This window comes from Takifugu rubripes, chromosome 14 (assembly GCF_901000725.2).
Source record: "Takifugu rubripes chromosome 14, fTakRub1.2, whole genome shotgun sequence".
Lineage (NCBI taxonomy): Eukaryota > Metazoa > Chordata > Actinopteri > Tetraodontiformes > Tetraodontidae > Takifugu > Takifugu rubripes.
The window spans coordinates 5207048-5234982 of NC_042298.1; the positions used below are offsets into that span (position 1 = coordinate 5207048).

At 42.6% G+C, this 27935-nt stretch overlaps 3 protein-coding genes across 6 annotated transcripts in view; 1 reads left to right on the plus strand and 2 right to left on the minus strand.

Annotated features, from left to right (window-relative positions):
- Positions 1 to 301: 301 nt before the first annotated feature.
- Positions 302 to 3463, minus strand: LOC101061880 (T cell leukemia homeobox 3). 2 transcript variants are annotated; one of them, XM_029847599.1, is made up of 3 exons: positions 2826 to 3463; positions 1770 to 2004; positions 302 to 1268 (listed from the first exon to the last, which is right to left on the minus strand). In XM_029847599.1, exons 1-3 carry the CDS (start codon positions 3253 to 3255, stop codon positions 1085 to 1087), a joined length of 849 nt encoding a protein of 282 aa, XP_029703459.1. In that variant the 5' UTR covers positions 3256 to 3463; the 3' UTR covers positions 302 to 1084. The 2 variants fall into 2 exon arrangements, with proteins under 2 accessions (XP_029703459.1, XP_003970367.2); XM_003970318.2 differs by having other exon boundaries at positions 1770 to 2007.
- Positions 3464 to 13579: 10116 nt separating this feature from the next.
- hrh2a (histamine receptor H2a) lies at positions 13580 to 21405 on the minus strand. 3 transcript variants are annotated; one of them, XM_003970317.3, is made up of 5 exons: positions 21316 to 21405; positions 16036 to 17603; positions 15739 to 15897; positions 15466 to 15585; positions 13580 to 14922 (listed from the first exon to the last, which is right to left on the minus strand). In XM_003970317.3, the coding sequence occupies exons 2-3, from the start codon at positions 17048 to 17050 to the stop codon at positions 15764 to 15766; spliced, it is 1149 nt and encodes a 382-aa protein (XP_003970366.2). In that variant the 5' UTR covers positions 17051 to 17603; positions 21316 to 21405; the 3' UTR covers positions 13580 to 14922; positions 15466 to 15585; positions 15739 to 15763. The 3 variants fall into 3 exon arrangements, with proteins under 3 accessions (XP_003970366.2, XP_029703501.1, XP_029703502.1); XM_029847641.1 differs by having other exon boundaries at positions 16036 to 21393; XM_029847642.1 differs by lacking the exons at positions 13580 to 14922; positions 15466 to 15585 and having other exon boundaries at positions 15747 to 15919; positions 16036 to 21393.
- A 1508-nt stretch (positions 21406 to 22913) lies between these two features.
- LOC101068169 (dedicator of cytokinesis protein 2) overlaps positions 22914 to 27935 on the plus strand; it is a 61722-nt gene continuing 56700 nt past the window's right edge. The window contains exons 1-12 of the mRNA XM_003970260.3: positions 22914 to 23131; positions 23928 to 24011; positions 24132 to 24172; positions 24293 to 24348; positions 24424 to 24520; positions 24592 to 24740; positions 24853 to 24988; positions 25182 to 25339; positions 25839 to 25920; positions 26188 to 26323; positions 26814 to 26889; positions 27017 to 27093. Coding sequence (XP_003970309.3) covers positions 23089 to 23131; positions 23928 to 24011; positions 24132 to 24172; positions 24293 to 24348; positions 24424 to 24520; positions 24592 to 24740; positions 24853 to 24988; positions 25182 to 25339; positions 25839 to 25920; positions 26188 to 26323; positions 26814 to 26889; positions 27017 to 27093 — 1135 coding nt within the window. The 5' untranslated portion in view covers positions 22914 to 23088. The remainder of the gene's footprint in view (positions 23132 to 23927; positions 24012 to 24131; positions 24173 to 24292; positions 24349 to 24423; positions 24521 to 24591; positions 24741 to 24852; positions 24989 to 25181; positions 25340 to 25838; positions 25921 to 26187; positions 26324 to 26813; positions 26890 to 27016; positions 27094 to 27935) is intronic.

The window sequence follows — 27935 nt, forward strand, 5'->3', positions numbered from 1 at the left end:
TTACTGTCATACCCATTCACTGTGCTACCTGTAGTGTAATAAAATTCCTCGCTGAGATGTGTTGCAGCTCAGCTCAAATGTACCAAGACATATGAAGAAAGACCGGCAGGAAGACAAACAGGGCGCAAAAAACTCTGAGTTGAATTGTGTGTGTGTGTTGAACTATTGGGGAAAAGAAATCATTATATTTATCAATAAACTTTTCAAGAAACACAATACTTCATGTCTGCTCATGTTTTCCCGACTTCCTCAATATGTTTTCGTATGTTGCGTCATGAAGAATGAACAAGAGGCACATGAATTGTTTATCTTATTATTCACACATTTACAATTTGGGTACAAAAAGAGTTGAACATTTTCCCTTAATCTGAGGCCGAGGGCCACAAATAACGCAAAGAAAAAAATGTGCATATTAGAAGAAATCACCACCATTAATGAACATGCGTTGCTGCCTTTATTTCCCAACTTACAGCTTTTTTTGTTTTTTTAAATTTTTCTTCACTTTTCATCTTTAGGTGGTTGATTACAAAAGAGCTTTCCCTAAAGTTTGGGCATCAATTTTACGGTGGATTTACAGTACAGTGGCGTATATAAAGGCGAATGTGAGATCAGGAAAAATAACAATGCTGGAACCAGCAGGTTTTTTTAATCTGCATTTTTGTCAATACATTTTGGTTTTTGTGGTTAGAACTCAGAAACACATTACAATGCAAATAAAGTAAAAAGTTTATGTTGTGTCTCCGCGTGGAGATTATTTTCCTATTTAGTTATATACTGCAAGTGTCTTATTTGAATAAAAAGAATAAGGAAAAGCATAAAGTGGGCAATAAGTGTCCTCTTTCCTTGTTGGAATCTCACTGTGGTCAGGCTGAAAGATTCATTTCAGTCTTTCTTTGCTTCAACAAATGCATCACTCACCGTTCAGGGCTGGTTTCATCCACTCACATGACTCTTTTTCTGGTCCAAACACGTCACTGTCCATTTCATGGATCAGAGAAAGTCCTACTGTCTTCATGTTGGCCAGAAGTTTTCTATCCTCACAGAAAAAGCGCACGATGCTTGTTGATCAGACGGGGTTTGGGCTCTATTCCCTCTCCTCGGCCCAGGGTTGGAGGTTCTGCAGGGCGTACAGAGAGGAGTTGTGGGCACACAGTGGGTCGGACACCGCTGATTCGCCGAGGGACTTCTGGAGGGCGGACTGCTGCAGCTGCATGATGAGGCGATTGGCCTGCTGACGCTCCGCTTCCCTCTCCTCGGCGGTCTGCCTCCTAAAAAAGGTACATTAAAATTTATGCGCAGTTCAAAGCACCCGGAAATGATCTGTGTGATCGTAAGAAGTAGTTTAAATTGCAAAAGCACAAATGATAAATAACCATCTATTAGGCTACTGCCGGCTGAAATGAGCAAAAAAGAGTCAGGACTTCGCTTTACTTATGTATCATGCTGATTAAGAGCACATTAAATAGAGATTTAAGAGGCATTAATAAGAAATAGGCGAAGAAGCAGAATAAATAACAGAAGAAATTGCTCATTTATACTTTTATTTCTTTTAAAACAGTTTTTGTTTTGCAGATGTAAAGTCACATGCTAGGAGCGCAGTTGACCGTAAACGGTGCGCAGAAACTACAAAAAGTTTATTTTGATCAGGTTAAAACATGTTTTAGGCCCAAGTTAAAAAATCATAACAAACCGCGGCGTAACAGCCTGCAGGATGTGACGTGTGATAGAAATGGCTACTAAATTGGCGTGTTAGGTGTGAAATTCCATACCTCCATTTAGTTCGGCGGTTCTGGAACCAGGTTTTGACCTGTGCGTCTGTCATCTTCAGACTCTTGGCCAGGGCTGCTCGCTCGGCGCTGGCCAGATACTTCTGCCGATGGAAACGCTTCTCCAGCTCGCAGATCTGGACTCTGGAGAAGGAGGTCCGAGGCTTTTTCCGTTTTGGAGGGGTTCGGTTCTGGTACGGGTGTCCTATTCGTCGTGTGACAGCGAACGGCACCAGAGCTGCTGAAGCGGACAAAATCAACGAATTCAGCGATGAGAGGAAAATTAGATTTCATATAGCAGCAAACGGACCAAACGCACTCCCCATCTGTATGGAAATTCACGGTCATATATCACAGAAATCCTTCCTGTTTGACAACTATTCCCTATTTAGACCGTGTAAGCCTGTGTGAAAAATGTGAAATTAAATTCATTAGGAAATATGAGTCTGGCCAAGCGGTGCAGAAAGTGCGATCAAAAGAATAAACAGACCAGACGTCTTACAGATGTGATTCCACACAACCTTTACATCGGAGGCCTCTGCTGTTAAAATCGTCTTCGTCCAACAGCCGTACCTGTGGCATGTTTTAAAGCCATTCAAAACCAATTAGTTCGTAGTTTTCTTTAGCGTTTTGTTCAAAATTAAAAATGTTTTATATTATACTTCTCATTTAAGACGGTATTGTTTTTACTAAAATGAATTTTGTCCACAGGGTAAAATCTATGTTAGCTCAGCTATATTTTTAAACTTGTATTTTTAGGGTTTGAGAGTTTCATTTAATGTAAACGATAGTTTCGGATGATTTTTTTTTAAATATAAAAATGAAGTAATGCGGTCAAATAGGCAACAGTGGAAAATATTCGCAATCAAAACAACAATGACAATAATGTTGTTAATCATTTTAAATCTGCCAGGCCACCATTATTTAACTGTACATCCTGTATATCATTGTTTAGATAGTCAGGATAGAACCGAATATTTTCACATGTTCTGTTGCATTTTCCTTTTAAAACATTAAGATAATAAGAATAGAAGCCTATTTTAAGCAACAATAACCTACCTGATATTCTGTCTTTGGCGAATCTGTTTCCTATCCAAGGGAAACACAACCCTCCAAACCCAGTGACTGCACTCTGAACGGGAGCCGGGGGTCCCGTAGCTGTCATGGGTCTGTGGGCCGGTACTCGAATAACTCCTCGGCTGCCCAGACTCCTGTTTTCCGCGTATGAACCCGATGCCTCCATCGAAGGCATTATGCCGGAGAGGGAGATAGACAGCGCGGTGTACGAGGGCGCGCTGGCCGCGGTCGGGCTTCCTAAACTATAATAACCGTCACTGACGTTGCTCGAATCGGATCCACTTTGCCTTCCAGCTGTGCGGCCGTTTTCCGGTTCCGTACCACCTCCCAAGATCTGGTCAATGCCGAAGCTGATGGGTTCGTGATTTACCGGCTTTGGAGGAGGGCTCGGCGCACTAGGTGACTGTTCCATCCTCGTCGTTTATTCGCAGAAAGTGGAGAAAATAAAGAAGTTTTCAGGCCAAAATCACAGCAAAGTCACCCAAAGACACCGCCAGCCGTTTCTCCATCGTTGCCCAGACCTCTGCCAAGTGTCCAGCGCGTCCTCGTTGCCTCTTGCGGGCCTGTGTAAGGACTGGGTCCTCTACAGGCTGCGCTCAAAGTTTGATGGGCGTTCGGAGAGATATGACGCGCTGTCCTCCCCTCAGCGCGTCAAAATGCTGCGTCCAACAACTCCGTCCTCCTCCGAGCGTCCTCCTCCATCTATTGGCTGGCGCCACAATGATTGATTGAACGTTAATTGCGTTAGGCCCAGGATTCGGCACAATAACCAATTTTCCCCATAAAGACAGACTTTAGCCTTTTATTCCGTCCAGATATGCATTTTTATATTTTGGTCGCATACTATTATTTACTGAAGTCATCTGTTTTCATTATGGAATAATTGAGACTTTATAGACGTTTGTGTGGCATATATAAATAGTAAAAAAAACACAACATCATTGCACCAAAGCTCGCTGAAGATCAATGGTTCTTGTTGAACATCCAATATTTAATCGTTTCAGCCAAATTGCATTTTGTCAGTGATTTGTCACTCTCCCGCTGAGCCCCGTAAATGTATTCACTCTGTTCACAATGATAACTTTTGGTCACATACAATATACGCTATAAAAACAAAAACTTGTACTGTGTGACGTGATTAATTGACGTTTTTTGTCTCGTCGATTGACCTATATTTGTTCTTGACAAATACCATAACATCCTCCTGAATTTCTCTCTTTTCTGTGTCACCTTTTACACTATTACCTCACACATGGAATTCGTATGAATTCTCACGAAATAACGTTATGGCTGCATTATCATCCAAGTTTGGCAAAGAAACGTCATCTTCAATGTATAACTTTTTATACCCCCCCCCCCCCCCCCCCCCCCAAAACATTCTGTTGTTTAATATTAATTTTGGTTACACCCAGCAAAATGAAACACTTCCACTCATCTTATCTTGTGCGTCGTTGTTAAATCCTTCCAATTTCACTCTTTAACCATTTGATGATGCAAAGTTAGAATTAAACGTTTTGTAGTCTTGAGAGAAATAGGCTACCACTTAATATTTTCACCAGATTTTACTATACCACATCACCTCTTGTGAAGAAAAAAACCCCCATAGATGTGATGAATAGAGTCTGTGATCATCTTGCCATGTGCACGTTTTGTCCGTCGCTAAAGCAGAAGGAAAGTCGCCCCGTTGAACACTGATAGTGAATCACCAGCACCCATTTGATCACGGAGAAGCTTTACGTAGCCGTATTTTATTCCTGGTATCCAGTACCACATTAAATGGCCTGACAAGCGAAGGCCACGGGCTACCTCAGATAAAGTGTCGGGGCTCTGGAAGAGCTGCTTACCGCTCAGATTCAATGTAAGAGGCGCCCAAAGTGACCGGATAATCACATTTTCACTAACTTGTCTCAGGGACAGACAAATGTGCATCGCGTTTGGAAGCGGCAGGTGGCTTTTTAAGATATCACATTACACTACATTAACCCGCTAATGACAAATATATTCATTTAGTGACAACGAGGCTTATATTTATAGGCTTTTAAAGGATCACTTCAACCTGATCGCAAATCTTTGTTTTTGTCGGAGCACAATTTATGGTCAAAGTGAAGAAAATCAATTTTATTTCTTTTTTTTTTTTTATCCTCATGTGTTTTCCTTTTTAATGCAGATGTATCCTTAATAAACTAATAGTCAAAATTAAGAGATCCGGTCATGTTACAAAATAAAAAGAGGAATGTACAGATAGATCTGTAGGGTGCAATATATATTTTAAAACTCGCCCTCTTCTTTCCTTTCACAATAAAGTCTTATGAGGCCATATGAGATTGGACAAGGCCCGAGGTGTTTGTTTAGCAATATGGACAGACTCTGGGTGTTGGCTGCTTCACCCTGCCATATGTGAGCTCACCAGTGGGGAGAATTGGTCTGTTGGAGCTGTCACGTTTATGGACATTTTTATGTTTCTCTTGATTTAAAACAAACTAACAAACAAACAAACATCAAAAACGCAATACAATAAATTTGACTAGAAACCAAGGCAGTGTTTTTGATCCACGAAGACTTTTAAATGAATTGAGATGTTTGTAATGATTAGGTGGCCACTGCTGGGCTTCATAAAAGTTGCTAATATTATCTTTTCATCCCGATTCCTCCACTGTGGCCTGAGTCCGTTCAACCCTGCAAGGAGCAGACGGGGTCCCACCGGTTGTGGAGTGTTAGTAAAACGGTGTAATCCAAAGATTATGAGTGATTATGGCACATTATCTTTGACCTCCCGGGATAGCGCCGTGACACCGCTTACTGAAAAGAAGCCTCTGCCCATGCCTCCTGCCATTTTTGGATTTATTGATGTGCTGAACACTTCATTGCCTTAAGAGAAGGCAAAACACCAAGTTACCACACGAACGCACAAAGACACGGACGTTAAAGGACGGATTTCTTTTATTCCCAGATATCAAGGTTTCTCAAACAGACCGCACGAACAATTAAGTTGTGCATTAATCCTCATTTTTTTTCCCAGAGGCAATAAAAATGCTGACACTATGATTCAAAAAGTCCAAAAAGAAACGACAACAAAAGAGTGAAAGAGTGCGATTTGTTTGAGAAATTACCACTTGATCTGCATAATCGGGGGTCTGGGCTGCAGCTCGGTACCCGGGGGCTGCGTTTTTATTGCGCGTCTCTTCGCCGTTATCAATTTCAGCAGCGCGCCTGACTTTTTAAAAGGGGGACGAGGCCGGCTGCTTCTGAATAATGAATGACACGCTTTTATATTGTCGCTAAAGTGCCCGTGATGTTACAATATGAAAAGGCAGCGGTAAGTAATAGTGCATTTAAAAGGGATGTAGTGTATTATTATGATGTAAAAGAGAAGGAGAGGGGTGGAAGAGGAAGGGAGATGAGTGGATAACCTAGAGAGAGAGAGAAAGAGATTGTTTTATTACAATAAGAGAAGATGAGTTTGCCTCGCAGCGAAATGGGGACCAGTTAATGAAACTTTACCGCAGCTAACGATTTCCCCTCCCTCGCTCTAAAAACCACCCTTATGAAATATTTAAACTATTTAATATAGGTATTATTAAGCTGAAAGACACTGGAACCGGCCATCTGACAACATTTACAAGGCTATGGATTTTTTTTTTTTTAAAGAAAAAAGTTGGGTAAACAAAGCAGCCTCCCTTCCTGCAGTCCACGTAGAACAAAGATGTCTCGTAAATCACACTCACATTGAGTGTAATATGGAGAAAATGTGCTTTAGTGTTGGAGGACTTGATTTACTATCATTTACACTTTTCTGCATACCACGCCGTCCATATATTCAGAGGCACATGTAGCACTTTAAGAGGAACAGCCAATCAATTTATGCCTGTATTGTCTATAATGGAGGGAATAGCCTACTGTGGTCCTGCGTGTGTTTATGTATGTGCGTGCAGGATTGTGTTTCATATTGACATGCTCAGTGGGATTGTTGGATCAGAAGAGAGGAATGGGATCCTCCATTAGGGACCCAGTCAAGGCAGTCATCCCGAGACTGCCACTGGACTGCTGCTCCATGTGCTGTATCTACCCGCTTTATTTCCTGAAGAGCAGATAAATTATGTATGATGTTGATGTAAATTGCAAATCTATGGGTTGGTAAATACAGAGAGATTTAAATATAGTGGCATCCTGAAAGTCCGTAATCAAAAACCTTGGAGATAATAAGCAAACAGAGAGCTGTTTGGTATACAAATCAGTCACGGGGGCCTTTTCCCCTGCAGGTATCAGAGTGCACATTTATCCACATAAATATAACTTGATATGGTAGATAGTGAACAGCAAACTCGTGTTAGGAACCTATACGCCAAGACTCTGTGTGCAAGGGTGGACCGTGTATTCCTGTCTGATGGTTGAATGCATGGCTGCTCTTACACGCTGGTTAAAAGTCAGGGAGGGAGAAAGAGGAGGGAAAGGAAGAGGAGGAGAGACGGGAATAAGCAACCGCACAGACAGAGAATTATAGGGATGGACGGTGAGCAGTGGGCAAAACAGGATGGCTGCGATTGAGATGTGAGAGAACAGTTAAAGGATTAATGGGGATCATTTGAAGCTGATGATAATTGAACACCTGGCTTGAGTTTGGACAGGAATCTCTTAGCATTGTCTTGCCTTTATCTTTTCTGAGTGCTGAAGTTTCACTGCTGCTTTTAAACAAGCATTTTTAATCAGTGATCAGAGTAAATGTTTCTCAGATGGGCCTGCCATCGACAAAATGACTAATGCTATTAATAAGTGCGTGTGACGTTTTTTTTGCTTTAATGCCTTAAGACTGATTTATATGTGTGCATGCTAGACAGGGAACGTGCTGCCGAGGGTTTGTGTTAAGAGCAGCTGAGTGCTCCTGCACGCCCCTGGATGTGGCGCTAATGTGTTAATTCATTACGGCATGAAGTCAGTTGCATTGTGTCAGACCCGTGTTTCCCATCTCTCACTGTCTGGATTCTCTCCGCCTCATAAAAGCCGATTATCCTGCATGTCGCCAAAGTTCCACCCATTCTCTCCTGCCTCTTGACCTCCTCACCCCTCCTGTTGCCTGCCTGTGGGGCGCTCGTGCAGGGGAGGAGGGGAGGGAGGGACAGAGGACCAGCTGCCACCAGCCATAGTGCTGTGGTGCCTGGCAGAGGGAGCTACTGCAGCCCCCTGCTTTGCTGGGCCTTCTGGCCCCTCAGGGTGGAGGGGTGGGGGCACCAGCCTCATGCCACCAACCCCACCTGTCTGGCCCCAGGCACAGGGGTGTGACCTATTAGATGCAATCATACAGCCATACATTTATATTACTGCCGGGTGACTGAAAAAATGTCAGCCACCCAATGCCCTTGTTTGTTGGGTGTTTTCAATGTTGGGTGAGATATCACGAGCCTATGAGTTTCCAAATAACCCCGTGTTTAAATGTGAATGAAGCCATGGCTCCTGGCCACTTGCACTGACAAGTTGTCGTCATTTTGTTGCTTTCCTGGATACCTTCTATTGGTCAGATACAAATACACTGGGCCACTTTGCTTTTAGGCGTGAAAGAGCGAGAGCTAAGTGAGGCCACTCCGGAGCACTATTCTCTATATTGATTTCCCATTATCAGACCCCAGTCCCTGTGGAGTCATTAGTGTTGGGATCAAACAGACAGACAGAGAAGGAGACTAATACCAGTCACTTACACCAGCGCGGGGAGATCACCTTTCCTCCCTGAGGCTAGGAAGGCCAGAGAGGAGCAGAAGAGCAGAGGAAACGAGGAAGGAGGGGGGTAGTGGATGGACGAGTGGAAAGGGGCTAACAGATGGAGACAGCAATATGTAGAGAGAGAGGAAGAGGGAAGAGGTGGAATTTTGCCGTGAAACAATCACGGGCTAATGAAAGATGCTATTTGATTGCTTTATTTGGCTGTTCTGTTCCGCCTGTCGAAGCGGAAATATCTTGTCTCGCTGCCTCGGTCTCTGTTCTCCGTCCTCACTGTTCCAGCAGCATGGGTGCCTCATGTTATTAATTTAAGTTTTTATGTTTTTCACTGCAGTATGACTTTTCTCTTTGTCCAACATTGTAAAGCGCAGCCAATAAAGCTCCTGGCCCTCCTTGCTGTCAATAATTTTATGGTAAATGATGCAATGATGAATGGGTTTCATGTACTCGGCAGCTGTCCCCATACTATGGCAACAAAGAAAGAGAGAACTGGAGAGGAAAAAGTGAAAGAGGAATATAAAATGTGAGATGCTCATTTTGGTCCCTTGCTTCATAATTTCTGTGGATGTATTTATCCTCTATGGATTCAGGGGGAGCAATGAATTCGTAGTATGAATCAACACCATCCATCTTATTCACTTCTGCCTGACAGCGAGCCCTGGAAGTAATGGTCAGACTACCCACACACACACACACACACACACACACACACACACACACACACACACACACACACACCCACACACAGCTCAGATGGGGGTGACCCTGGCCTGACTCCCCTGCTGACCCCCAATCTGTTCCCCAACCTCACACCATAAGAGACCGAGGCACACTGGGATGGGCACACGCATCTACACACTCGCACACCCACCGGCATGTTGCACAATGTGTGATCTGATGGATATCTCCTCAGACAGTACCATGTGTGTGGGCAGTGGGTGTGTACGCACACTGTGCATGTGTCTAAGTGTGTGCGGTGCCATACCCTCTGCCCCCTCCCACCGGTGTTAATTGATTCTTGGTGCGCTTTGCTGATTGGTGTGAGGACCCCTAGAGGCGGGCCCAGTCTTAACTGATGCCCCTTTCCCATTTGTGTGGCATGACATGCACACAGACGCACACTTAGATGTACAATAACACGGTGTGTGGGAAAGGCTTATGTTTTTCCACATTTAAAAAACTGTGTTGATTATATATCCACTATACACTTGCACACACACACACACACACACACACACACACACACACACACACACACACACACACACACCCAAGACACATACACACACAGACGGTTTTTAAAGGGGGGTTTCACACCCTGATAAATAGGAAGCTGGCTAGCTGACATGAGCAGATTGTGGCTCATATCCCATAGAAACAAAACCAGTCTTAGAGGAGATTCACGAGCAATATAGGTGGGCATAGGTGTGTGTGTGTGTGTGTGTGTGTGTGTGTGTGTGTGTGTGTGTGTGTGTGTGTGTGTGCCAATGTGTGTGGGGGAGAGAGAGCCAGAAAGACAGTAAGAGAGATGAATCTCTGGTTATTAATTTCCAGCCGCGGCCCCTGGGTGAGATGTTAATATAGGGCTGATTGTGACTAATTTCTTATTAATTGCCATCAGCGATTACACCGTGGCCAGTAATGTGGCTAATTTGTTGAAATGAATTTGGTTTTCCAAGGCATTTTAATTGCTGCAGGTGGCGGCTTCATCTGCACACCATCACATTTGTATCCCAGCACATTACTTCTCAAGTTGCACACTTTGTTTTACACATATCACCGCACGCCTATTGTCTCCCTACGTTTCTCCTGCCTCTTTATCTGTGTACACACAAACAAACAGCCTCTTTGCTAATCCCACAATATCTTATTCATCAGGTTTATGTATCCTCCTACATCCATATCTCTCCACACGTTCATGATCATTACAGTGGGGATGGAGGGACATTTTACTTGTTGTCTTTGTTTGTTGAATGTTTATAGCTTCCGTTAGCACAGTCTCAACGACCACTGAGGAACCAGTGGATACAAAATCTAAATCCCCCTATAAAAGAGAAGTTGCCCTCTGGGCAGCCATAGCTCATAGTTGGCCTGATTTAGTGGCAGCCTGGAATCTGGGCTTGAATAAAGACAGAGCGAGCGAGGGCAGAGTGAGTTAGAGAGAAAGAGAGAGAGGGAGAGAGAGAGGGAGGAAAAGATAGCTCCCCGTGTGATAAATAGCCCCGGCACTCTCTATTGCATTAGCCGTCCGGGCCGATAGATTGCGAGCCCAATAGACCCAGACGTATGCGATTGGTTTCTCATATAAAAGTTGCATATTAAATTCCTTCACAGGACTGTGCCCCCCAAGCATGAAGGAGGGAAGGAGGAAATGGGAGTGAAAAAGCGTGAATGTGGGAAAAAAAAGAATAGAAGAGTGAGAAAAAGGCTTTTTATGAGAGGGGAAACAGAGTTGGGGAACACGGAGACGAAGGGGGATACGGAATGGCGGAAGAAAACGCAGCTTGATGGTGGAAAAGACAAATGATGATGTCATGTGTTTAATAGGTCCGTGGATATTGGGCGATGAGTGCGACCATACGTCCACTTAATCAGTATTGCTTCTCAATGAAGATTCCTCCCGCTTTGCTCTCACCCCCTCCTTCTCCTGCTCTCAGCCGTTCTCCACATGCTAACGACCTCTCTAATTGTTTCCAAGCTCATTAAGATGCTGATGTTTTAATAGTAATTAATCCGTCATTTGCCTGCACGCAAACATGAACAGCTGAGGTTTGTTCATCGTTGTTTCAATGCACTGATAATGCGGTAGCCTAGTCAAAGGAGACAATATCCTGCTAATTTAGCTCATCACTGTTAATTGGTTGTTAAGTGCCTTTAATTACCAGGCAAGCTTTGGGATTTAGGTCTGCAGAAAGGAGGGGATCACCGTGATTGTCCCTGCTTCTCTAATGGTTCTTGTGTGAACTTTGAAAACTGGAGTAAATAACCAGAGGGTGTGGAGACACACGTTGACCCTGTTCTGTTTTACATCGCTGTTTTTCCCCCCTTTTCTCCTTCTCCTTCCTTTCTTCTGTCCTCCTGTCCATTCCTCCATCTCCTAGCTCGTTCTCCATGATATTATTAACTCATTAACTTTTTTCATTATTTTTAATAAAAGATGAGTTATGGCTTTAGCCTGACTGTGGCAGCAACCCCTCTAACACCCTCCTCCTCCTACCCATCCTTTCCCTTCAACCACTTCCTCATCGTCCTCCTCCTTGTCCTTGTCCCCTCATCTCCCTCATCTTCCTCCTTTCCTGGCCATATTGCATCCGCTTTGATTTGTTTGACCCTTGAACTGCAGTTTTTGACCTCAGTGTTGCTGGATGCTACCTTCTGTCCATCTTCTTTGCTTTCACCACAGTCACTCACGTCTATCAATCATCTCTCTTTCTCATAGCGCTGAGCGGTCTGTAGATGGCATTCATAAGATTTATGATTCATGATTCTCTCTTCTGTGTGTGAGTGTTTGAGGAAGAGGATAGAGAGAAGAGAAAGGGGAGATTGAGGGACAAAGACAGAGACTGGAGAGAGAAAGAGAGGAGAAGAGGGCATGCTTTTCGATGACAGGGTTGAATAATGACAATATCTATGATTGATAGCTTCTACACAGGTAGTGTGGTGTGTGTACTGTGTGTGTGTGTGTGTGCCTATGCCTTTGCGCACGATTGTGAGAATGAATTCAAGTCCATATTTTTGTTTTTTCAAACATTGATTATATGTTGAATAAGTAATGGTTTTCCTATTATTTGACATGCCAGTGGTTAGTGGGGACATGGAAGTCAGTGAAGGAGTTGAGGTGTTCTAAGGTGAAAGCTTAGCAAATGCCTTTCAGACACACAGGACCACGGACACGCAACATCTGGTTGTTGTTCTCTTCCCCCGTGTGAGTCAGATTTTTTAAACAGCCACTTAAAAAGCACTTAAATCTGACATTTGGATTTGTTATTTTTGATAAATAACACATCTAAACTGTACATGGGAATGATTCAACGGTGTAATCGCTGATTGTTGCTAAGTGATCCCTATTCTGCTGTTAATGGCAGATAACTAAATCCCCTCTTTGTACGCCAGCAGATGAAAATGACCATTCCCACAACATTCTCCTGACTTGACTGAAATTCTGACAGCGACAATCTAAAACAAGATCTGAGCCAAGGGGCAACCGGGGCGGATGACATCACCCGCTCAGCGTGCTTGGTGAACGCTCCCAACACCTCCTGCATGTTATGTTTGCAGACCTTTTCTGGATTTAAAAATAATTGCATGGTGAATGAATATTGGATGACGTGAAAAAACATCCCAGCGTAAGATTTGACCCCTGTTCTACAGTCAGGATGGATTCTGCGTGGTTCGGCTGCACGTTCTCCCTCAGCAGCTGCTGTCAGCATTCTGAGTGTTTATTGTCTTAAGTCCTCAGAGAGGATTTTGACATCGTTCGTTAGTTCGCAGCCAACCTGTCCCAAGTTCTGTTTTTCTGTTTGCTTCATTGGAGAAATTCACAAACATTTCATTTGGCCTATTTTTGTTATTATGGTGCAGCGTAAAGGAAAAATAATGTTTTTTTTCTTTTCCAATTACGGACCGGTTGGAGAAGGCTGGTGGTGGGTCTGCCTTTCCTGAAGTGATTATCTCCACCTCCCATTTCTGTGCTGTGGCCTTCAGACTGAATTCTCCTCCCACTTGGTGTAAGAGCACCAGAAAATGCACTGGGTACAATAATAACAATCATTTCCATGTCTGTTTATAATAGGATGGTATATTATGTTTGTAATGGGGGGAGCAACGGGGCACAAATAGTTTGATCATGTGTGTGCTTCAAATATCGAAGCAGCTAAGGACAGGCGGACCACAGGGTCGTGTCCAACTCTGTAGCTTTCAACTTGTTTCTGCGTTATTTTGAAACAGCACTGCGTCCAAGCCGTCGTCTCAGTGATTGTTTTGTCTAGTCAATTATGAGCAACGGCTGCATATTTTCCACTACCCCTGTGTTAAAGTGAGAGATCCATACCCCAAATTCTGCTCCTAATGCGTGGATCGCTGTACCCCTGGACAACACTAGCCGATTAAGGCTTTCGTGTTCACATTTGGAAGACCGTCATATTTGCATATATGTACCTGTTCTGTTCTGACTGTAAAGCTTGCGCAGGTGCTGCCTTTGGTTACTCCAACTCCTCTAGTGTTACAGCAAAAAGAAGAAAAAATCTGCTATTATCAAGCATCAAAATCCTGTTGACTAAAATTACAGACCTGGCTTAAGAAAATCACATATCTGATGTGTGAGGCTTTTACAGAGCTTTGCCACATAATAGGGTGGAAATCAGACAGGTGTAAATACCTGCTTGCAGAGTCTTCTGTCCTCCCTGGACAACCATATAAATCAAATTTATCCACCAAGGAATTTGTTATACATGGTAGGTTGGTGCAAATACAATAACATACTGATTTCATAAGGCTTGCATACTTTTCACGATGGTAACAATAAAAAATGGAAGATATTTCAGCTTTAAATGCTCCTGGGGAATTACACTGTGTTCAGCAGATGCCTGTGAATGTCTGATACCCCTCAGCTAATCAAGTCCACACAAATAAGAGCCGGAGACGTGACCTTAACGCCAAATATTTCGACATGGATTTGTGTACTGTATGGTAAATCTCTCCATTAGTTTGTAGCATGCTGACATTCAGATAGCTATATCATGTACAGATCTCTGCTAGCAAAAGAGCTGGAAGTGTGGAGAAGGTTAAGTGTTAATGCAACAGTTTCAGGCAATGCGCGCTGACAGCTGTGATGAATTATTTCCATTGCACTTTTGTTTACACTCACATGAGGTTTGGTCTATTATATCACAAGATAATTTCTCGCCGTGCTTAACAACCGAACAGTGTTATATGATGTATTTTTTTATCTGATCTGCGCATTGGGACAGTGCAACAGTACCTTTAAAAAAAACAACAACAACAAAAACTCTGCTTTCCATTTCATTCTTCAAACAGTATGGTGTGATCACGTGTTCTACATACCAATGAGTCTCTCAACTAGTCTTAAATATTATTTATGCATCCTTTAAATATCAAAACACAAACATATAAACACATTTTCTTTCTCAGTTCATAACATTATATGAACTGACATTATATAGCTGAAACTGGATATATGAGTTGAAACAACAGGCCATTTAGTCCTGTATCATTTAATCAGTTGTTCATTTGTGAATCTGGCTTTAGTGATGTTTCAGTTTTATTAAAAATAAAAAAGAGAAAAAGCATCCTGATGGTTTTGGTCCTGGGCAGATGTGCATAATCTCCAGGTCTGCGGGTGGAGTGATTGCTAAAGGACAGAGAAAAAGGCACGATTATTAAGAAAATAAGGTTTGTACAATTATTAACGGTACATTATGCTGAAAAAAAACCCCAAACCAAAAAACAAACTTGCTCTAAAGAAACGAATAGCATCCTATTTTGGCATAATTTGTGCATTTTTTTTGTCACGCAGAGAGAAAACTCTTAGGACTGCGTGCTTGAGCTCAGAAACTGCTGCAGTCACACTTTTCTGAAATGTTAATCTTCATTGGAGCTGTCAGTTTTTCCTGCCAACAACGTAATAGTGGAAAACTGTTGCAAATATGTCTGAAGCATTCACAAAAGCTGAGAAATGAAGGACGACTAGAAATATTACAGATCTCCCCTTTAAATGTTTTATAACAAAAGTATCACTTTGTAGTTTTAAGTGGAGGAACCTTTCCGTAACGATCAACATATTAACAAAACGGCTTTGATGCAAACTTAATGGCGCCGTAAGTATATTCCCATATGACCTGGTGATTTAGAATGGCTGGTGGTGTCTGTGTGTCACATTTCCTTTTCCCCAAACCTGAGAGAGTGTCTCCACAGGTACTTTAAAGGCTTCCAAAATGGGCTTTGAGTTTGCTGTCTTCAGTAGGGCTGATGGAGTCTACATCCATCTGCCTCACCAGGACTGGCCCAGTGCGATCTGTGCACAGGTAAGACGTCTCAGCGTGTTTGTGATGTATAACATTTATGTTTTTATGAGCTATAGGAGCGTAAAGCGCACAAACAAATGCCAAAGCTCTAATGATCCACATCTGAAAATGAGCCTGTTTGTGTCCATGAAGTACCGACTTACCTTTCTTTGATCTGATGACCTGGTGTCACTTGTGTATAGGACTCTGACTCTCCTGCTGCTTATTTTGCTGAAGCCGAATGGTTTGATTGACTTGTCCTGCTGTGCACGTAGATGGGACGTGCTCGCACAGCAGTGCCATCTCAGTAAACTCCTCTCTTGCTGGGAGAGGGAGACAGAAAAACTGAGAGAACCCACATATTCCCACAGCGCCTTAAACATTTGATTGTTTAGGCACAGCTCATAAGGGGCCAATTTCCGAAGCTCAAAAGCATTTGCAACCTTTTTCTGCACCTTTACCTGCTGGTAGTTTAGGAGAGGGCCGACAGCCGCAGTCACTGTAGGACGGGCATCTGCATCTCAACAGGCGCGTGTAAGCTGACCGAAAGTCCTTATTGAGGGCTCCATAGAGAATGGGGTTGAGGGCTGAGTTGGCATAACCCAACCACAGCACAATGGAATATTCCGGTACTGAGCTCGGGTCGGGATGCTCTTTCAGGCCCAACACTGTGAAAAGAATGAAATATGGCAGCCAGCACACGATAAAAGCTCCTATCAATGCAGCCAGTGTAACGGTGGCTTTGTGCTCTCGCAGAGTCATGGCCGAGACACTGGGAACCGATGTGGTTGTGGTGGATGACCTGTTCCTGCAGTTGTAGCTGGCGATGCAAGTGGGACGGGTCCTGATGATGCGTTTGGCCTGTGTCCGTGCAATGAGAAGGATTCTGAAGTAGGTCCAGCACATTGCCAGCAGGGGTATGTAGAAAGTTAGAAGGGAGTCGGTCAGCACGTATGGTCTGTTCAGCTCAAAATGACATTTCCTCTCTGGGTGGCCGGGACCCTGATTCTGCACAGTCCCATTGACCGTGTTCCATCCCATTTGGATGGGTAAAAAAGACACAGCTAAGGACACTGTCCAAACACTGGCCATGGCTACCGCAACCCTCCAGGGCAGCACCAGTGAGGCATATCTCAGAGGCATGGTTACAGCAAGGTAGCGGTCAACACTGATCACCAATAGAGTGAGGATGGACGCAGTGCAGAGCATGACATCCATGGAGATGTAGAAGTTACAGAATACCGGCCCAAGAGGCCAGTCGTCGCTCAGCTGCAGGAGAGCAGAGAAAGGAAGGACCAGCAGGCCGAGCAGCAAATCTGTCGCAGCCAGCGACACAATGAAGCAGTTGGTCAGACAGCGGAGGCGTCGGGAGGCACAGACAGCCAAGCACACAAGCACGTTACCACCAACAGTTAGAAGGATGATGAGGGAGAGGAGGACGCCCAGCACCACACTTGACAACATTATTTCTGGCATTTCACTCTGAAGTCGTCACTTCACTGAGCTTCATTGCTATTTTTTTCCATTTTAGTTTTCAATCAGACGACGAGCCTCACTTTGGGAAACATAAATTATTGTGTAAGATTTGAAATATTGTGATTAATAATGCTATTAAATGTGTTTACTCAGAGCGTTTTGCTTCTGCCATTTATTTAATTAAATAGAACTAATCTAATCTCGACGTCTCAGTGCTCAGATGATTTAAATGATCACGTGTGATTGGGCGACATCTCTCCTCCCGCTAGTCTTTCCGCTGTTCGAGGTGTGAAGTCACTTGACTGGGTTTTGCTGGACCTTAAACTACAGCAACCTGGTCAAGTCAGCATTGCAATTAAAAAAAAAAAAACGGGCAACAATTTGGTTGGACTTGGATATCTGTCTCTTGACAAATACTGTCATTGTGGTTGCAAATCAGCACTTTAGCTGGCTGTTATAATGTCTGTGATATCTGTTGAACCGTCTGCTTTTGCGATAATGATCCGTGGAATCCCTTTGGCCTCAGCGGCATCTTCTCGGGCTCTGCTGCCACCTTGTGGTCAAACGACAGAAACGCAGTTAGTAATATTGCAAAGCCGTTTAAACAAAGACTGCGGTTCTTCTCTTTTACAGTACAATATGTCCACCTAAATCACACGAATTAAAGGTACCCAAGTGCAGTGAACAATGACATTAATAAAATGACACACTCAACATGATTAATAACAAAAGCGTTTACAGTAATCCAAGAAACCATTAGGTTTAGGGTTATATAGAAATAAAAGAAATTAACAAAAACGATTTTTCTTTTACAAACATCAAAAACAAGAATAAAACAGTCACCTGGAGTATAGTATCAATGCATTACCAGAATTTAATTCGACATCTCATTTAAATAAAATTAATCTTCATATGGCATTTTTCCAAGGAGAGCTTGGCATGGCTGGTGTTTAATTCGAAAGGCTAAAGTCTTGTGTGTCTGATTGATGATATTAAAGAATTTGCCAATTGTGTATTTATTCTGGATGTCTGTTTGCATTTTCCTGATGACACGAGAAAAAGCAAATCTGGCATTGTATAACAATTAGCCAATAAATCTGTGACAACAGAAATCAAGATGGATGAACGCTGTGTGGGCGCAGCCTTGGTTGAGTCGGGGACAAGATGGTCAACAGCGGAAACATCCATCATGAATGACCCTGAACGACCATAGAGGTGCTGCTGATACAACCATCTCACTGGCCATTTTTTCATAATTTGTAACCCCCAAACTGTTATTATTTTCTATTATTTAAAAATAATGCTCATTGGGAGCATTTGAAAGTGGGAATTCTTTCTTTGCAAACATGGCATAGCTTAATGGAATTAATGAAACCTTTAAAAAATATAATTTAAAAAATTATATATTTTTTAATATAATGTACAGATTTTACTTACTGCTTACTGATGTCCTCATCCAACTTAATTTAGGCATTTCCTCTGCTGGTCATGGTCTTAATTATTTCATATTGGATCTAACTTGTTTTTAGAAAGTTCAGTAGTTCTGATTCATCTTAGAGTGCAGCTAGTTCAGAATTGTATTAGTTTCTTTGCAGAAACAACATTTTGATGCATTATATTTTAATGATAATCATAAAGAAGTACAAACATATTTAATGTAAAGAATATGGAGTTGAATTTGATCTATTTTAACCTGTCAGAGTTATGTTGACACACATGATATTCTCTGCAGAAAATAAAGCATTGCTCGTTATAACAACACTATTTGAGCACTATTGAGCGTTTCAGTGTTTTTATGTTTTAACATTTTATGCAAGATGTTGTTGCTTTGAGCTCCCAGTTCTTGAAGAATCCATCTGCACGTTAGAGAGGGCAACATTTTTGTAAATGGATACAGTGTTCTGTCCTTAATGCCCCCTTCCAGGACTAAAAAGATTCAAATATGCAGGAAAGGCTCGATCTGCCATTACTTATTGAGAGGCCTGGTGAAAAGAGCCTGATGCGGTTGTGGAGATGAAAGGCAGGCTGAAAAGAACTGGCCATCTTTCTCAGCATTGACGTTATTTACCCCTCTGCTCAGGCTCACTGCCTGATTTGTCTGATTCTGTGAGATTTTCCAAATACCAAGTGTTCATTCTGCCGCACTTTGAATGGACACATCTGTTTTCGTACAAATAAATGCAGCGTCGTAATGGTACATGTCTGCCAGTGTTTACACAGTGAGGAAATTGCCCCAACATTCATATGAGCTCAGAATTTTCAGCAAGGCCTGGCATAATCGTTTCATCTAAATTAAATCATTCATTGAATGCGTTTTGCTCATCTGCCCCCTACTGTTCATATTATGTAACGCACTTGATTGGGAGCACTGGAAGAAAAACTGGCTGTCAAATAGATCCAGTGATTTCATGTGCTTGCCAGGAATATTAAATATATATGTATTTCTTGTGCATTCCCCATACACATGAACAAAGCATGTCAGGATTATTTTATTGGGCAGATAATGCTGGACAGCGATGTGGTGACCAACTCTGTCTCATTTCCACTGCGTTTGAGAAAGTTGTGAGAAACCAAGGTTTTGATATCTGGCACTCAAAGGGACATGGATGAGCTGGTGGAGGTGAAGTGTGAAACCAGGTTACTGTGATCACTGAAGATGTTACCAAGTGGGAGCAGATAATGAAAAGAAGTTAGCCAAGGACAGAGTCCTGTGGCACACCACATGCAGATGGAAAAAGGTTGGAATTGGTAGTTCTTCAGCTGTGCCGTCTGTATGCGGCTTAATCCAATAGAGACTAGCTGATTCAGGAGGTTGCTATGGGAGATCGTGTCGAAAGCTGCGGTCAGGTGAAGGAGGATGAGTATGGTGAGACGTCCGGAATCTGCTGCCATGACCAGACCTGTTTTGGTACTATGATGAGGATGGAAGCAAAATTAAAACTGTTCCTAGAGGGTATTGTGAGTAAGGTGGATATGACCTGAGATGCAAACAGGTTTTCCAGTAGCATGGGGTGTAGCCCAGTGGCGTATTAATCTGCTTTGGCCTTGGCAATAGCATCTTTATAGTTCAGCAGGAGGCTGTGGTAAATGATGTCGCCAACATTTCATTCTTGCCGACTGCCACCACAATAAGGCCTTAAAATTATGAAACCACTCTTCCTGCCAATAGCGTCCCTATAACTCTCAAACAATTATTCTATTATAATTCACATGAGCACCAAAAAGGTGCTAAATGACTTAATGACTTTTGCTAATCAGAATTTTGTAAATAAGCCAAAACCTTTGTGCAGCTGTGGGTCTGTCTATTTATGGGGCTTTGTGAGACCTGTTAGGAAAAGTGATGCGGTCTGGGACGGTGCGTTGCTTGGAAACAGTTACATGTCATGGCCAGTAGAGGGGACCTGGGGACTCTTAAAGTGTGGAAATATACCGGCTGTGAGTCAGATAGGCACACTGCACACTGGTCCATAAAATATGGATAGATATGAGCAGCATGTTGCAAAGATGTGCTGGTGAGCCAGCCCTGACCTTAGCGTACCTCTTACATCACACCTTCTGCAGATGGTGCTTCAGTTGAATCAACAACTCTGTAGACACAAACCCGCATACACTCCACAAGCACTCATTTTTACAGAAAACACAAAGCTATGGAAATGCAACCTTTCAACAAAAAAGCCACAGAAGAAGAAATCTATACACACGATCGACCTGTTTGTGTGTGGCTGTCTTTGAATGTTACATTTGTAATAAATAAATCATCAGGGAATTCTAGTTGAAGTATTACACAGGTGTGACAATGCAGACTTTTTTATTCATTTAATTTACAAAATTACATCATTTACAAATCCGATTAACGTCGTCCTTTTGTAAATCGCTCGGATCACTGTGAACTCTCCACCACCTTGAGTCTAATTTGAAATAAGGTTGTTGCACAACTGTATCCTGACACCTAAGTTGGACAATGAACAATGTCAGAACATCCGGTGATGTGTGTTTCTTCATAACCACACATAACCGCCCTCATATGGCTTCTCTGGCCTCACTTAACATACACATATTTAACATTGGCACAACCAAACTGTAAAGCTTTAGAACCTGGTGCTGATGGGTTTCTGCTACAAACAATGCAGAAAATTAGTTAGAGGTACGCAGGATTCAAAATGTTGCTGTGGCTGTTTCCCAAATGTATTAAGCTTAATTATGCTAGAATTGTATTATTAGAAATTCGATTTTAAAAAGCAAAATGTAGAAATTCATCAACTCACCTCAGAACTGCTTTTCCTTCTCTGTCATGTCTGCCCCCGTCGCTTTGCACCGCGCTTCGCTCATCAAGTGTGTGTGTGCGCGCGCATGTGTGTTTGTGTGTAATGGGTGTGCAAATGTGTGGGGGGAGAGAGAGGAAGAGAGAGAGAGAAAGTAAGGTTCTCTCTTTCTTCTTTGTCTACATCACCTCCATTATTCTTTTCTATCTCTGTGAGATAATTTGGCTGTGAAATAACTTTAATAGCTGCTCCATTTTCTTATCACGCCTTCTCACTTGTGCGACGCTGTTCCAGCTGCTGAGATAAAGCAGGTCCTTCGCATTAAAGTGGGGAATCAGCTGCATCCAGCCTTTATCAGATGGAGGCAGCGGAGGAAGTCAGGAAACATGGGGGGAAGGCGGGAGGATTCGAACCCTGTTCCGATCAGAGCCTTCTGTGCCCTGCTCTCTCTGTCCGACCCACTTGGTCTCACACACATCATTGTTTCTATATATTCCCAACACCACTTCATCAACACTTTTCCCACAATGTGGCATTTCTTTCCTTTAATATATCCATTCAGTGTTTTAACAGCACCATAATACTAATTATAATATCTTTTTTGCATTTTGATACCAATTCCTGCCAATTCCTGCCAGTATTTCAGTTTGCTTGGCCGTCTCAAAATTCTAATTAGCACTGAGTTAATTCAATCCCACTGTTCTTTTTAATTAGTTTTTTCTCAGTTGGAAACTGTCCCTTTTTTTCCACTTCTCTCTGTTTCCTCCCCCCCCCCCCTCTCTCTCTCTCTATCTCACACACACACACACACACACACACACACACACACACACACACACACACACCTCATTAACTCTGTCATTGCATTAATTTACCATATAAGACCCTCCAGATGATAAACTCCAGCAGCTACTTGTCTGGACATTTTATTGACATAAATTATGTCTCGTGCTGTTCATTTCTATGCTGGGAAGAAGAAAGAAATAGTATACTTTACTACTTTACTCACTTTAATCTGCAGCTAAATAACATGTTCAGGTTAATAGTATGTTTGAAATATACTGCAGCCTGACTTCAGTGAGGTAACATCACAACAGGGAAGGTGGAAATTAATCTCGAACTACCACTTTTGAGTTGGATTAGTCCTCAAGATACTTGATGAAAGCAAGCAAATCCCCACAAAGCGAGGTTGCCTTTCACAGGCCCATCTTCTGGTTTAATCAGTAAATGTAGGTGAGGTGAAGATGCAGGGCTGCGAGGCCAGAAGCAGCGGGGAGGCAAGGTTGAAGGAATACATCTCTGAGCTATTTCCTGGAGTGCTGCTTCCTCTGCCTAAAAGATGAAGCATGGTGAGGAGCGGGTAAAGGATCTCTCTTTACGAGAGATCAGAGTGGGCGCTGGCAGATAACAACCTGATGTCAACAATTTCAGCATCTTTGGGCACCTTATGGCCTCTGCTGTTATTGCTGTTCACATTTCGAAAGACGTCTCAAAAACAGCTGAAGTTCGGTCACATTTGATTACCTTTTTTCAAAAAGGCAAAGTCTGTGCAACAACTGCCGCTTCTACAAAACTCCACCTTGTTGTATTTACCCACTTCCCCTTAACCGCCTGCAGTCAGGAAGAGGAGAGACTGAAGAGGAAGAGAGGGACGGGCCTGTTGCTTTCATTTCAAGAAAATACAGAAGTTTGAAGTTGAGGACACTAATAAAAAAAACTCAGAGACATAGGGGTCAATCAGACGAGTGGAGGGCAGGCAACAGAGTAAATGCAGTCATGGCTCCCTGGGTGAAGGCTGTTTCCGAGCGGTACGGTGTAGGTAAGTTGCTGCTGGTGATGCAACGAGATCCCTCTGTGTGTGGGGCCTCCTTGGATGAGATACCGTAACTGCACAGCACGTTTGTAGCCTGGTTGCGTTTAGCTTCGTTTGCAAAGGTCTAACACTCTGAAATCGATAAATAGATGGTTATCGCTTCTGCTCAAACAGGATGTTACCAGGTGTGAAAGGCCTTCTAAAAAATGGAGCATGTGCACATCCGAACAGCGTTGCGGTTGCCATATAACAGTCAGAATTTAACTTCAGCATAACAAAAGTTATACATCTGTATTGTCTGTGGGATTAATGTCTTAAAGGTATCATCCAATCCTAAATGAATGGAGGAAAAAGTGGGTATTATGAGTATAAATGCAGAGGAATTATTCATTAAGGGTCAAAAACTGTGTCTGTGAAGAGATCATTTTAGACTGCAGGAAACGTTCTGAGCCCCTCAAGGTTCAGCTGTTGTTAAGTAACTGAGGGAGGTTTTAATAGTAGATTCAACTTCAAGATGAGGTTGAAACATTTTGATCACTTTGAAATTAAGCCCAATGACAGGCGACATTTTACTGTATGTACTGTATTGGAAACAAATGTGTTTCTGGCCCATGTGAGATTAACAAACAGGAAGAGTTGAAGAAGAAATGAAGCTTGTGTGTGAGCCGATTCAGATGCTTTTTACAGAAAGATTTGGAGACAAATGTGAATCACAACAAAAATGCTGCTATTTCATCCTGGAAGGGTTGTAAATTCATTTAAAAAATCACCTTTCCTCCCATCTTGACATCGTACTTTTTAGTTAAGTGGAATTTTGTTGGCCAAGGAGAGAGGCAGCTCACCCTGGACATTGGAGACACTGTCCACATTGAAGAGTTCTGTGATGGTAAGAAGGCTATTTTCATACACGTTATTATACATTTAAGACATGAATCACACTGATATACAGCAAAGCTCTCTCTCTCTAATGTGATGGCAGCTAAGTAATGCTTGGTTTACATTTTAGGATGGTATAGAGGCTACTTGGCCAGAAATAAAGCCAAACAGGTATGAAATCACATAGCTCGTTTGTAATCGAGATAGAAATAACCCAAAAAAATGCATGTGTCGAACTCGAATGATGTTCAAAGAGAGAAATACATTTTCCTCTTAAATATATTTCTCCAGGGATTGTTCCCAGCCAATTTTGTCCACCTTAAGGAGGTCATCGTTGAGAAAAGAGGGTGAGTGCATTTGAAAACCTCCATCCATCTCCAGAAAGCATTTTTTTGTTGAATTTTTCATGCATCCGGCCACAGAGACGAGGAGCTCGTAATAGCTGCAGAAATGCCCTTGGTGAAGGAGGTGACCACCACGCTGAGGGAGTGGGGGAGCATATGGAGGCAGCTCTTTGTGGTAAAAGAACAGCAAAAGTGGAGTTGGACGTGTCTCTGCTCGAACATAACGCCGTGCATTCACCTTTCTAGGCTAATAAAACAGAGCGTGTGAAGCAGGTACAGAGGCTGATGTGGGAGCTGATGGAGTGGCGCTCGCAGCTCCTCTCTGGCACTCTGCCAAGTGATGAGTTCAAGGAGCTCAAGCAGAAAGTCACCTCTAAGATCGACTACGGCAACAAGTGTGTCTGCACAGTAACGTTCTTTCCGTAGAATTTCACTCCACCTCTGCTCATTACCGTTTCTTTCTGCCTTTGTTTGCCTAATTATCTCTTCACATGTGTCCCATTATAGGATCCTGGAGCTGGACCAGGTGGTTCGGGATGAGGATGGTAATATTTTGGACCCTGAGCGGGCGAGTGTAATCAGTCTGTTTCGGGCCCATGAGGAGGCCACAGTGAAGATCAATGAACGTATCAAAGAGGAGCAGGTGAGCTGAGCACGAGTGGCAGCAGGAACAGCCGCCTCCTTCGAACTGGGTTTCACCTCATTTATTATTTTGACTTTGTCCACATTTTATGGTTTACTTTTGTAAAAGTACACACTCATCAATGACCCCAGTGCTGCAGGAGCTGTGAGTGTTTTTGGTGGTCTTATATGTGTCCTGTTGTACCTTCCACCAGTCAAACGTCCAGACAGACCACAGTGGGATCTCAGCACGGATCCAGTCCTCCCCAACCCACAGCCTGTACGTGTTTGTCCGAAACTTTGTATGCCGCATCGGGGAGGACTCGGAGCTCTTCATGTCCCTCTACGACCCCATCAAACAGACCATCATCAGGTGTCACTTTTAGCCTCCTTCACTCTCCCCTCCTGTGTTCATGAATTTCTCCCCCTGCTGGATTCGTATTCATCCTTTGTATGCCATTGTCGGAACATGCTGGATTAGAATAATTGCTTTCCACAAATAAGACCCCAGGAACCATAAATAATAGGGTGGTTGATGGTGAGTGGCAGCACTACATGCTGTCTAACAGTGTTGATGCTGAGTCCTGCCATTCATTGTCACAGTGGGTATATATGGGCCTCAGACCCTCAGCTGAAAATATTAAGAAAGATTTATCTCCGTTTTATTCCATATTCAGTAAGGTAGCCGTGATTTTGTTGCTTCAAAAATTAAACGTCTTTATTATTCAATAAATATGTTGATAGTATGGCATAATATAGTAGCTTTAAAACATTTAAATTGAAAATAAAATGTAACTTTTCAACTGCAGAGAATCAATGTTCATTCTTAAACATTCTTATATTTTATTTTTTTCCTTTCGTCTTTGATACAGTGAGAACTACCTGGTGCGCTGGGGTAGTAAGGGATTACCCAAGGAGATCGACATGCTGAACAACCTGAAAGTTGTCTTCACCGTAAGTGACCACCGGAGGGCACTATTACGCTGTTTCTGAGCGGGCAAAGCACTTATAATGTATGGATTTATTCCTCTTATCTCGTCTCTGTAGTATTCCCTTTTTAGAAGACTAGTTTGTTTTTTAAAAAAAATGCTTTTTTACTCCAATAACCATCTGCTCTCTCTTCTCCATCTGTTGATTCTCATCTCTTATTCCCACTTCCTACGTCTCTCTCGCATTCCCTCTTTTTAAAATATCTTTTCCTTTCGTTGACTTTTCTTAAAGGATCTGGGAAACAAAGACCTGAGCAAAGAAAAGATTTACCTGATTTGCCAGATAGTGAGAGTGGGCAGGATGGAACTGAAAGAGATAAACACCAAGAAATGGACGCAAGGACTGAGACGTCCATTTGGCGTGGCGGGTACATGAAAAACCCCACACACATGCAATTTTTATACTGTCCCAGAGTGCCTTCTAATGTTCTCATTCCATATAACAAATCAATATGTGAAGTTTAGTAATAGTGTCACTGGTTTATTGTTATTGTCTTAGTAGTTTTGTTATTCTATGCATTATCTGTGTGGCTTTAATAGCCATGTAATGACAGAGAGGACTGACTTTAGTTCCTTAAAGCAAATTTTGTCCGACATGGCGGCTCATTGTGCTGCGGTTGCTGTGGGTTTTGTTACCCATAGTTGCAGCTTTGAGCTGTGCAGTGAGTCATCATTGCTCTCACAACTGAAATATTGATGATAATAATTCCCCACATCTTTTTTTGAAAGGTCTCTTTTTTTTCCACTCTGGCTAAAATATGCTGTCAAAGAATTTCCCCAAAAATGGCGCGAGGAGCGATTCAGTCGCGTTTTCTTTCATTTTATCATCGCAAACTGATGTTTTATTTGTCTCTGCAGTGATGGACATCAGCGATCTCATCAAAGGGAAGGTCGAATGCGATGAGGAGAAACAGTTTTTCATTCCCTTCTTCCCGTATGTGTTTTGCCATTTTCGAACCTCAGCTCTCTCTGGCAGTCCTAATGCAACCTTCCCTTATTGAAAATATAATGTTAAGCTTATATTTTATCATTAAAATGTTTGTGTTTTTGCCTGAATCTAGCGTGGTTGCTGAGAATGATTTTCTTCACACCCTGCTCAACAAAGTGACGTCATCACGAGGAGACAGCGGTGGTCAAGGTATATATACACACACACACACACACACACACATACACACACACACACACATATATATATATATATATATATATACATATATGTATATATACTTGCTTTTGAAACATCAGCTTTCTTTCTACTACCCTGCAGTCACTAGGCCAATATGAGCCACTGACGTGTTTGACATAAAGTAACACTATATGTTGGACTGCTCTGTTATATTGCTCAGCTTTTATCTCCCCCCGCTCCTGAAAGCCTGGGGTATAACCCAGGATATGGGATATAAAAGGAGCACCCAGGACAAGGAGATATGGAAGGAGCACCCGAGGCCACCAGATGTCGGTTCTCTTACGCGCACCTAATCTCCCCCCCCCCCCCCCCCCCCCCCCCCCCCACACACACACACTGTTCCCTGTAGGTATGCAGTTCTTCTTGAAAGTGTTGTACCAGTGTCAACTGCACAACTTTTGTTTTTTTAAAGTTCAGTCCCTCCGTTCCATTTTCCTTCATTCTTCGCTGGTGCTTTCACAAGTAATTTGTTTGAAAGCTTTCAAAGCCAGTATCGTTCTGGTTTTGTGTTAGTAAGACCTGCATTTCACCTCTAATTTTGCCTCCACGTCTGACTCCTCTTATGAAAATACAGGATGGAAACTTTTGATTAACATTATTAACTTTCCATATCCCTTTCACTCTGATTTCTTTTACTTGATATTTACATGATTCAGCACAGTACAAGAAACCCCACAATGCATTCCAATTCAATCAGTATGAAAAGACTGCAACATTAAATTCTACTCATCACTGTGGTGATGGAGTGAAGTTTCTGTCTCCTGTGAAAGTCCTTGTGATGATCAAAGCAA

What these genes read in the sequence shown, in the direction of transcription:
- LOC101061880 (XM_003970318.2), bottom strand. Translation starts at nt 3,255, where the DNA reads ATGGAACAGTCACCTAGTGCGCCGAGCCCTCCTCCAAAGCCGGTAAAT. An exon ending in CGCCAAAGACAGAATATCAG is followed by an intron (nt 2,008 to 2,825) that starts GTAGGTTATTGT and finishes TGTCCGCTTCAG; the next exon opens with CAGCTCTGGTGCCGTTCGCT. An exon ending in AACCGCCGAACTAAATGGAG is followed by an intron (nt 1,269 to 1,769) that starts GTATGGAATTTC and finishes TACCTTTTTTAG; the next exon opens with GAGGCAGACCGCCGAGGAGA.
- hrh2a (XM_003970317.3), bottom strand. Translation starts at nt 17,050, where the DNA reads ATGCCAGAAATAATGTTGTCAAGTGTGGTGCTGGGCGTCCTCCTCTCC. An exon ending in CTCTCCTAAACTACCAGCAG is followed by an intron (nt 15,898 to 16,035) that starts GTAAAGGTGCAG and finishes TCCCTCTCCCAG; the next exon opens with CAAGAGAGGAGTTTACTGAG.